Raw genomic sequence first — 10,084 nt, forward strand, 5'->3', positions numbered from 1 at the left:
GTATATACACCAAACTTGTAAAAGTGACTACCTTCAGGAGCATGGAATAGTAAATGGCAAAATATTTTTTGCCTTTTAATTCTTTTTTTTGGGGGGGGGTGTGCGCGGGCCTCTCACTGCTGTGGCCTCTCCCGTTGCGGAGCACAGGCTCCGGACGCGCAGGCTCAGCGGCCATGGCTCACGGGCCCAGCCGCTCCGCCGGCATGTGGGATCTTCCCGGACCGGGGCACGAATCCGCGTCCCCTGCATCGGCAGGCGGACTCTCAACCACTGCACCACCAGGGAAGCCCATGCCTTTTAATTCTTTTGTGCCATGTGGACTTATTAAAATAAGCATGAGCTAATTTTTTTAAATTAAAGATTTATTTCTGATGATCTCGCTCCATTTTATCTGTTCTATGATGATCCTAAGAGCACAAGGATTTGCTGTCAATTACTCAAAAAATGGAGCGCTCAGGGAAATTAAATCTGTGTACAAAAGGTAGCTGGCAATTCTTCTTTCATAAATATTTTTTTTTCTTTTGGCATCTCTGTTAATTCTCCTAAACTCACAATCTGACACACCTAAATAGAATCGACATTTCCTTCCATCAAGTGCACTAAATGCATAGCCCATCTTTAGCAGAACCCCTCCCTAAAGTTGGGAATAGAATTTAAAGAAAGGCTCAAGTTTTCCTAATGTAGCCGGTCCCACGGGCACCCTGCATCGCTAAGTCTCCAAAGAGATTACATTCTCCTACTGAGGGGAGTCCTATGGCTTTTTCCAGGCGAGGAGGCCAATGTTAGATTGTGGACGGTCTGGAATAAAGGCGGAAGCGATATAGGGAAATCAGAGGCTTCGGGGTGCCCAGACCATGCCAAGGCATCCGTTCTCAGATTGGAGTCGAGTGTACTCGGCAGGAGCGTGCAAAAAAAGTTAACTCCCCTCCCAGCTGACGCGGCGGCCCTCAGAATCTGCAGATCTGGGCCTGATGGAAAGGTCGGGTAAAGATGACCTCGACCGAATTACATGAAAAAGCCTGGTACGAAGTATTCTGGCTTTATTTGGGGCTCCAGGCTCAGAAGCGACAGGGAGAACATCTGGGAGGAAGGGAGAGTGATGACGGTTCTTCAAGGAGTCCTAACCAGCTCACCTGGCAAAACCGCTCAACTAACACTCAGCGTACCAACATTTCAGGGCCCTCGTTCCTTCCCTGAATCAAGATGGCCGCCGGGGCGCGCCCCTACAACGGCGCAAGCGCCGTACCTCCGATCCTCCCTCTTCCCGTCCTTCCGCGCGCCGGCACCGCCCACTCGCCAGCTGCACTCCCTCGGTGAGCCCTCAACCTCACCCCCTTTCTGTCTGCCCCCGCCCGTCCAGGGTCGCGAGCCCGGAAGTGGATAATGCTGCTCAGGGGGGAGAGGACGAGCGGGGAAGGAGAAGTGCTTCCGGGGAAACGGGTCCCGGGTTGGTGTTTGTAAACTTGCCTCGGTTCCGGCGGGGGCAGCGGTGGCCACGGGGTTGGCACGGCGTGCTGCGGCCTGGAGGAGGGGCCGCGCGGCCGGGGAGACAGCAGGAGGCCGCGCCTGGCAGGTAGGAGCACGCCCCAGGGAGCGCAGCGTCGTCTGGGCAGACGGCAGCGCTTCAGCAGTTCGCAGGCCGTGGGGCGCCCCGCGGGAAGGGGGAGGGGAGGGGAGAAGGGGCGCGTGGCGAAGGGAGGGCGCTCCCGGGGAGGGGTAGGGGCCGCGCGCACATCACCGTCCGGCCGCGTCACCGGCTGGGCTGAGGGGGCTTACTCTGAAGGGACGCGGGCGCGAGCACGCACCTTGCGCGCTCCTCGGCTCTCTCCGGGTGCGTGCGGCGGGCGCAGCGGCTGGCTGGCTGGCTGGCTGGCTGGCTGGCTGGCTGGCGCGAGGGAGGGAAGATGGGAGGGAATGCACAGAGCTGGGCTTCGCCTCCCTGCCTTCCACCTCCGCAGCGAGTTTACGTACCTTCGGGCTGACTCGGAGAATGCGCACGTGTGGGCCGGCCCGGGCACGTACTGCCGGTTCGATTTCTGCCTGCTGCCCAAGCGCCCAGCGATAGCCCCTGAGCTTTTCTCTACCACACTTCTGGTCGCCTTAATAGAGTGCGAGCTTCGCGGGCCGGCCCACTGTACACAAAAGCCCCAGACGACCTCCGCCCCCTTCTTCCAGTTCTAAGATGGCAAAGCCAAGCAGTTGGCCTGCTGCAGTTCCTCCACCAGAGGCCCCAGTTACTTTTGCTCCTGTTGGCTGCCCGGAGACCAGTTTCAACTCATGACCTAGAAAGAAAACTCTGCTTGACTGATGTCTTCTTTTGGAGTTGCACAGAGAGCGCCTGGCAAAAAAAGAGTTCACCTCACTGCAGGTTGTATGGCCTGAGGATGTTGCACCTAACAGCCCCATCTCCCTTTCTGGTTTCAGGTTTCTGAAACAGATCGTGAACTTCATCTAGAGAATTCAGCTGGAAAACCAAGACTGGAAGACTCTTTTTCTTCAGATAGTAAGCAGGAACCAGGCAGAGACCAGGGATTCTTGGAACATCTATCTTCCTTTTGGAGGACACTAAGTTCTGTTTGAAGACAAAGGCAGTTCAGTATGGCAGCAGGACTGAAGGGACACGAAGGAGCTGTTACAGTGATTTGGTGACAGTTCTTCAAACAACAGTGTCTTAAGAAAAGGTGGATCGAGAAACTCGTGAACTTTTGGGTTGCATTAAGGGAAATCAGCATGGCTCAGGTAAAAAGCTCTCGAGTCCTCCTCCTTCAAGATCACTGGGAGGCGTGTTTGCAGTTTCACTCTTGAATGCTGCCTTAGTCAACATATTGACCAACCCAGTGAGCGAAGCTCTGTATTAAGCACCAGGGGGAGATCTAGAGGAAGGAAAGGAGACAGGCCACAGCCCCTGCCTTCAGGGAGCTTCCAGTCAAATGAAGGAGGTAGGCTATACTGCATCACAGGCCCTGATGGGACATTTGCAAAGCAACATGCACTCAGTTTACACTTGGTACATTAACTGCTGAGGGGCACGAGGGAGTGAACAGTCTGGTGAATGCTTCATTTGTTTTTTTCAACGGGAATTTAGTGAGCTCCTGTTACATGCAAGGCATTGTGCTGGGAATACAAAGATGAATAAAATTGCCCCTGTCCCCAACAAGCTTCCAGGCTAGTTGGGTTGGGGCGGGGGGAGATGAAGAGACACTCTATTGTTTATCTTTATATTCACAACACCTTGCCTAGTGGCTGGCTAGTAGTAGAGACATAGTGAATCTGTTGATTGAAGGAATGTGCAATAATAGAGGTATGTACACTGAAGGAGAGGAATGATCCTTCTGCTTGGATGAAAAAAGTTGAAGCTGGAAGGATACATAAGATTTTGCTAGATAAACAAGCAGAACAGGGCATTCAGACAAGGAGAACTGCATGGGCAGAGGCTTAGAGACATGGAAGGATGTGGTGATGTTAGGAGTACGGCAGGTAGTTTGCTAGTTACGGAGGAAAGGATTTAAGTGGGGCATGGTTAGAGGAATATGGTAGATAGTGATAGATGGGAACGTTAGGGAAAGGGAGTTGTTTCCTGGGGAAACAAGCAGAGTGACTGAAGGGCCTTTTATGCCCTGCTGAGGAATTAGTCTTTATTCTGTAAGGAATGGGAACTCTCTGAAGAATGCTAAGCAGCAGAGTGACGTCACATCAGTGTATTTGGAAGGTAATTGTCATTGCGGGGATACAGGATGGATTGGAGAGACAGGATGATTTGATAGGTTATTGTAGTTATCTGGGTAGAAAAGCTATATGTAGGCAACCCCAGAGCTGCTCCCAGCTTCCTTCCAGGGACCCTCCCCTACCAGTCTCACCAGGATGGCAGCCTGATTACAGTATAGTTGGCTTTCTTCCAGCTGCATGCATAGCTTCCTCCTTTCCATGCAGAGTAGGAGCCCTTCAGTTTCTTCTTCCTTTGTTTGCAGCCCACTTCACAGCATCGTGTTCACTCTTGCTTAAGTCATTTTTAAACTGTATGTATAGCAGGGAATGTGAAAAAATATGGATATGCACACATATAAATGGTGGGCCGGGGTGGAGGAGAGAAATTGTATATTCAACTCCAAAATCCTTCCAAGTGTTTTAATTTTTATATCTGTTGTAATTGGCAACATCTAGGGAATTTAAAAGCTAAAGGGAGAAATTAATCTAACTTTACTGATAAACATGTTTGTAGGACCCGATAGAATGTACGTTTGGCACCAGTGAGGTCTGCCAATCGTAAGTGGGCTCTGTGAAGCTGAGTGTCATCAAGGGAGGAAGAAGGAAGTTCCCCTAGAAATCTCCCGTGTCAGTGGGTCAACAGGAGAGACCCTCATGCCCACACACAAGGCTTAGAAATACTTCAGAGTAGTACACAGACACATGCTTTACCCAGCACAGTGCTAATGACAGAAGTGTCAATGACAGAAGTGTCAATGACATTGATTATTCACTTGGTCTGTATCTAAATGCTGACAGATGACAAAGTGAGTAGTTCCTGGTGAGGTGAGTTAGGGAGGACTCTTGAAGGAAGCAGGGTTTTGTGGTGAGGAGGGACGCTCCCTAGAGAGAAGCAGCATGTTAGTAGCTGGGTGTGAAAGGTAGTTCTTTAGAAGTTGGCAGTCTGTTTTTGCCCTGCCCTGCCAGGTGACCTGACACCTCATCTCCTTTCAACTTAGGCAAGTCTCCTGGCTTGTGAAGGCCTAGCAGGTGTGAGTTTGGTTCCCACTGCAGCCAGCAAGAAGATGATGCTGAGCCAGATTGCCAGCAAGCAGGCCGAGAATGGAGAGCGGGCAGGTAGCCCTGATATGCTGAGGTGCTCGAGTCAGGTACAGCACTTGAGTCCATTGCGGCACCTGGGGGTCGGGTGGCCCGAGCTCTCTGCCAGAAGATGCCCAGCTTTGATTCCTTAGTGCTTCTATTTAGGGAAGTGGGAAAGGGGATCCAGCTGGGGAATGAATGAATGTGGGTATTTTAGAGGATACAGAAAAGGGTACAGAAAAGGAAGGTCTTTTCTGTACAACAGCTCCTTAAAACCAGGGTACTTGGCGAGGAAATGAATGCGTACTTTCTCTAAACCTTCGGGGCAGGTGATTTACTCTCATTTGTAAGTTGTCTCAAAGCAGCTTTTGGCCTCCTGTCTTGTGTTCTGAGATGGACTATAAATTTAGATTTGATTTGTATTCAAAGAGCCACCGAAAAGACAGCGATAAGTCCCGGAGCCGCAAAGACGATGACAGCTTGGCTGAGGCCTCTCATTCAAAAAAGACTGTTAAAAAGGCAGGTAATGGGGAGTTCCCAGCGGTCCGGCGGTTAGGACTGGGCGCTCTCACTGCCGAGGGCGGTCCCTGGTCAGAGACTAAGATCCCGCAAGCCATGCAGCACGGCCAAAAAAAACAGAAAAGAAAAAGGCAGGTAATGGGGTAACTCCCAAACTGGTCCAGCTTGGGAATAGGGCAGTCCTCCTGTTTCTTCCCTCTCTGGCTCAACCCGGAGCTCTCCCTAGATGTTTTGCTCCCTCATAGCCAGTGAGTGTGTCACCCCGATTCCATCCAGGGACCACTTTGGTAATTGATCTCTGCCCTCTCTGAAACATCTTTGGTAAGGGAAGGAGGGTCAGGGGAGCATGAAATTCTGTGGCAAAGGGGCAGGCCGACTCCCCCTCAGGTCAATTCAGAGTGTTGGGTTTGACGAGGCAGATAGCTTGCACACCCTACCTCCTTCCTTAGAAGGTCTTTTAACTCTAAGGAATATGGGAGATGACAGCATCAGAGAGGTTACTTTGTCCAGCAGTTGGAAATAGACCCAGAGCAGAATGGGGGCAAGAAGAGGGCAGAGGGATAGCCTCATGACATACCTGACTCTTGCCCCCAGGTGGTGGTAGTGGAACAAAATGGTTCTTTTCAAGTAAAGATTCCCAAAAATTTTGTTTGTGAACACTGCTTTGGAGCCTTTAGGAGCAGTTACCACCTCAAGAGGCACATCCTTATTCATACTGGTAAGTCTCTTGCTCACATTCAAAGGGGGAGAATAGTCCATAGTTTGTATTATATTTGCGTGTAGCTCTTGTGGGGTTTATTTTAAGGAGTAAGTATTAGAAATACTAATAGAGAAAGAAAGTAAGTGAATGAGGCAGAGACATTGTGTGTATCTAGTGTCACTGAGACAGCAGCTTTGGGGACCCTTCCCCATTAGGTGTCTGCATATCACTAAAAGTTAAAGATTTCTGGGAAAATACCTGGAATGAGGTCCCTACCATGTATACCTCCTGATGTTCGCTTCTCTCTCTCCACCTGGGCCAGGTGAGAAGCCATTTGAGTGTGACATATGTGATATGCGCTTCATCCAGAAGTACCACCTGGAGCGTCACAAGCGTGTACACAGTGGGGAAAAGCCTTACCAGTGTGAACGGTGTCATCAGGTAAGCTCACGTGTCATCCATTCACGCCCACACACAGACTTTCTTCCCGAAGAACCAGGGCTTGCCGCCATTCCCTGCCTGACAAGGGGCCACCTAGCATTCCTGGCCATGTTAGAGTTAGTACCTCAGGGTGATGTATATCTCTCTGGCCTTATGCAGCTGATCATGGGTAGGGGCCATTAGAATAATTGTAATAATAATAATAGCATTTCTTGGATACTTACTCTGTGCTAGGCACTGTGAGAGCATATCTGACATTACTTTGTTTAACCTTCACATTAACTCCGTGAGGAAGCTGTGTTGTCCTGATTTCACCCATGGGGAAATTGAGATTTAGAGAGGTTGAGTTTCCCAAGGACACAGCAGATCCGGGACAAGAGACAAACTGAATCGAACTTCAGAGCAGGTGCACTTTGGAGGAAGAGATAAAATCTCTGCCCTGGGAGGTCAATATCTGATCTGTAGAGAATGTAAGAGCCAGGACCAAAATAAGACAAGAACAAGAGATGAGAAACGATAACAACTAACACTTCCTGGATGCTTTGCTGGGTCTCAGGCTTTGCTCCGTGCTCTTAGGTTGAATCTGCAGAACACTAGAATGAAAGCTCCAGGAGGCAGAGACCTTGTCCCTCTGGTTCGCCACTCTGTCCTCAGCCCCAAGAACTGTACCTGCCTTGAGATAGATACTCAATAAATATGTGATAAACGAAGCAGCCACTCTGTGAGTAGGTACCTTTAGCCCATTTTACAGATGAGTGTACAGATTCAGGGCTGTTAGATAACTTGCCCACGGTCACACGGCTACTAAGCACTAGGCCAGAATTGAGACTTCAGAGCTTGCATTCTTAACCACTGTGCACTCATGCCGTCTGTGTACGTGCCAAGGGGGTGTAGAATGGGATGTGTGCCTCTCCCGTGTGGGGAAGGCAGCTCTAGCCAATAGTAACTGAGTTTCTCCTCTCAGGCACTTAACCCTCCCTTTCTTCTCAGTGTTTTTCTCGGACAGATCGATTACTCAGACACAAACGGATGTGCCAAGGGTGCCAGTCCAAGACTTCCGACGGGCAGTTTTCTCTATAGGCGCAAGGGGCCCCGGGTGGTGGGAGTGATCAGAAGATTCTACCGAAGAGCGCACCCCTCTGGTCTGATGGTCCCACCACCACCCCGTCTGTACCTGTCCCCCTCCTGGAGGAGTGGACCCAGGAGACCAGAAGAGTGCATCGGGGACAGCAGGCCCCAGAGCTTCAGCTCTGTAAATAATCTGAGACTATGAGTATCTCGGGGAAGTTCCTTCAGCATTCCTGGGTAGGGAAGCTAGTCCCTGGACCCTTGTCTGAGGTCTTAGGTGGGGACTAAAGGTACAGGACCAAGACTGAAGTGTGGCTCCCACAACCTTGGACTCCAGCTGGCAGCTGAAGTGGAAAAGATCGGGGAGAGGGATTTGTTTGTTCTGTTCTTGTTTTTGTTTATCCAAAAACGATTTCAGCAGGTGCACTGTGGAAACAGGTAATATGGAGGTATAGAGTCCTGGTCAAAGTAGGGACTGTGGCTGGTCCAGCCCTCCCCCAAAATTGAGTTTTTAGTCGCAGTTGATCCTCAATGTTCCACAGCCCTGTACCTCATCTCCTGTTTGAAGGAGAATAGGATCAGGGATGGCAGCTGAGCTTACTTTGGTCTCCTTATACACTGTAGGGACAAAAGGAAGAACAGTGACAGGAGCAGACAAGGGCTGGATCCAAGAAGAGTGGACAGGTACCTCTCATTTCCTTCGGGGAAGAGCAAGAGTTGTGGCCATGGCTGTTGTAATGGCCCATGCCACACTGGTACCTAATGGGGTCAGCTCAAGTGCCTTCTGGAGGAAACTTGGGTGAGAGTGGCCCCTTTCCTTTCTCTCTTTGGGCAGTTGGTCTTGGAGATAGTTTTTGGCTACCTCGCTGATATTGACTCCTAAGCCAGGCAGATGTTGAGCAGGAAGTCATGGATGTCAAAGTGGGATCTCTCTCCTTGTGCCCTCTTAGGAGCAACCCAAGACTAGCCCCAAGTTGGGTAACAGCTGTTGAAGAAACGAAAGGAATTTGGTGTCCCCTGACATGACTGTTGGGCAGTGTGAGCTCTTCTCCCTGCCCAAGTCCTATCACTGTATTCAGGTAGAGGAGATAGGGGTCTGGCCTTCAGTCCCAAAGAACAAGGTCTTGGCTTCCTTCTTGATGGCCGTCCCTACCCAACCAAGAACTGCAGGGCGTGGGGATGCTGCGGAGAAAAAACTGAGGAGGAAACCTAACGTAGGTTTTACTCTTAACTGTACCCTTTGCTCCTCTCTGCTCTGACCCCACCAACCTGTCCACCCCCCAAAAAGCGATCGGGGGTGTGGGGTGTGGGTGTGTGGGTGTGTGTGTGGTATGTGAGTGTTTTTGTATGCTTGGAGATGGCATATTATTGAGCCAAACCCTTCTCTAGCCCTCAGCTCAGGGGAGGATGAGTGTAAAGCAGCCTCTCCTGACCACCTCCCCACCCCAACAAACCTGAAGGGTGCTTGAGGTCCCAAGAGAAGCTGAAGAACTCAACGTAGGGGACTGGAGGGCTTTGTTTTGGAGGGGTGTTTTAAGATTGATTCCACAGACTGGTGGTTAGGGTGTTTCTAACCCAAATCAGGGCTTGTGAATATGAATTTTCTAAAGTGAAATAAAAACCCTCTTCCTGCTAAGGAAAGGATCCTTATGGGAGGTTCTGGGGTTTGGTTGACTCCCAGGTTGTGGCCTGCCCTGACCTGTGGGGAGGAGGGGTGAGTAATTATGGAAGAATCATGGAGACTTGACTTGGTGAACCTGACCAAGCTGTCAGTGGGGATCTGAGATGGCAATCTCCAGGAAGTGATTTCATTTCCCAGAAAAATGTAGGCAGTAGCAGCAGCAGACTCCTGGCTGTTACCTATTCTGGAGGAAATGGCGGGGTGGGGGTCTCCATACCTCTGAGGTGTGAGGATTTCAGGGAAAAAGAAAGGAGGCGTGATACCCTTTAGATCTTCCCTGACAGCATCTGAGATCCTGTGGGGGAGACGCTGGGGAATGTGTTTGCTACCTGTGCTCTTCTAGTTCTGTGCTGGCACTCCCATTTAATGTGGTCCAGAAACTAGACCGCGAGTCCTTGGACCTGCCCTTGGTCCCTGCAAGTAGGGCATCTTTCTGCATGTGAGCCAGCCCCCTCCCTGTTAGAGGGCTCTGCTGGGGGCTGGGATTTGTCTAGGATACATTTAGAAAATTCTGTCCTTCCAAACGCGCTTTTGAAAGTGGGAGGCTTTGCTTCCTGTCACCTGCGGCTAATCTGTTTATGGTTGGGGTGAGTTGGGGTATGTGTGGAGAGAATCACACGAGTGATCTGTGCCCCTGAGTGTGCGAATGTGTGTTTAGGTCCAGATGTGCCCTGGCCCTTTGCAGACCTTGGCTCCCTGCCTGGGTGGGCGGGAGAGAGGGAACTTCTAAGCGAATGTGCAAAGAGCCATACCAGAACCACCCCTGCCGAGGACTGGGTGAGGGGAAACACAGGAGCAGGTGGTCAGCTCAGTTGTCCAGGTGCTGTTGTTCTGGGGCCATGGATGTGTGAGGAGAGAGGAGCTGAGAGTCCAAAGGAGCGATTTAGCGC

General features: G+C 50.7%; 1 protein-coding gene across 2 annotated transcripts; it reads left to right on the plus strand.

Annotated features, from left to right (window-relative positions):
* Positions 1 to 1,443: 1,443 nt before the first annotated feature.
* On the plus strand, positions 1,444 to 7,618 carry ZNF740 (zinc finger protein 740). 2 transcript variants are annotated; one of them, XM_082850126.1, is made up of 7 exons: positions 1,444 to 1,573; positions 2,425 to 2,739; positions 4,704 to 4,853; positions 5,179 to 5,304; positions 5,899 to 6,022; positions 6,327 to 6,445; positions 7,436 to 7,618. In XM_082850126.1, the coding sequence occupies exons 2-7, from the start codon at positions 2,731 to 2,733 to the stop codon at positions 7,523 to 7,525; spliced, it is 618 nt and encodes a 205-aa protein (XP_082706252.1). In that variant the 5' UTR covers positions 1,444 to 1,573; positions 2,425 to 2,730; the 3' UTR covers positions 7,526 to 7,618. The 2 variants fall into 2 exon arrangements, with proteins under 2 accessions (XP_082706252.1, XP_082706251.1); XM_082850125.1 differs by having other exon boundaries at positions 5,215 to 5,304.
* Positions 7,619 to 10,084: the final 2,466 nt, after the last annotated feature.

The sequence above is a fragment of the Leucopleurus acutus genome (genome assembly GCF_964270905.1).
Source record: "Leucopleurus acutus genome assembly, chromosome: 11".
Classification (NCBI taxonomy): domain Eukaryota; kingdom Metazoa; phylum Chordata; class Mammalia; order Artiodactyla; family Delphinidae; genus Leucopleurus; species Leucopleurus acutus.

What these genes read in the sequence shown, in the direction of transcription:
- ZNF740 (XM_082850126.1), top strand. An exon ending in CAAAAAAGACTGTTAAAAAG is followed by an intron (nt 5,305 to 5,898) that starts GCAGGTAATGGG and finishes TCTTGCCCCCAG; the next exon opens with GTGGTGGTAGTGGAACAAAA. An exon ending in AGTGTGAACGGTGTCATCAG is followed by an intron (nt 6,446 to 7,435) that starts GTAAGCTCACGT and finishes CTTTCTTCTCAG; the next exon opens with TGTTTTTCTCGGACAGATCG.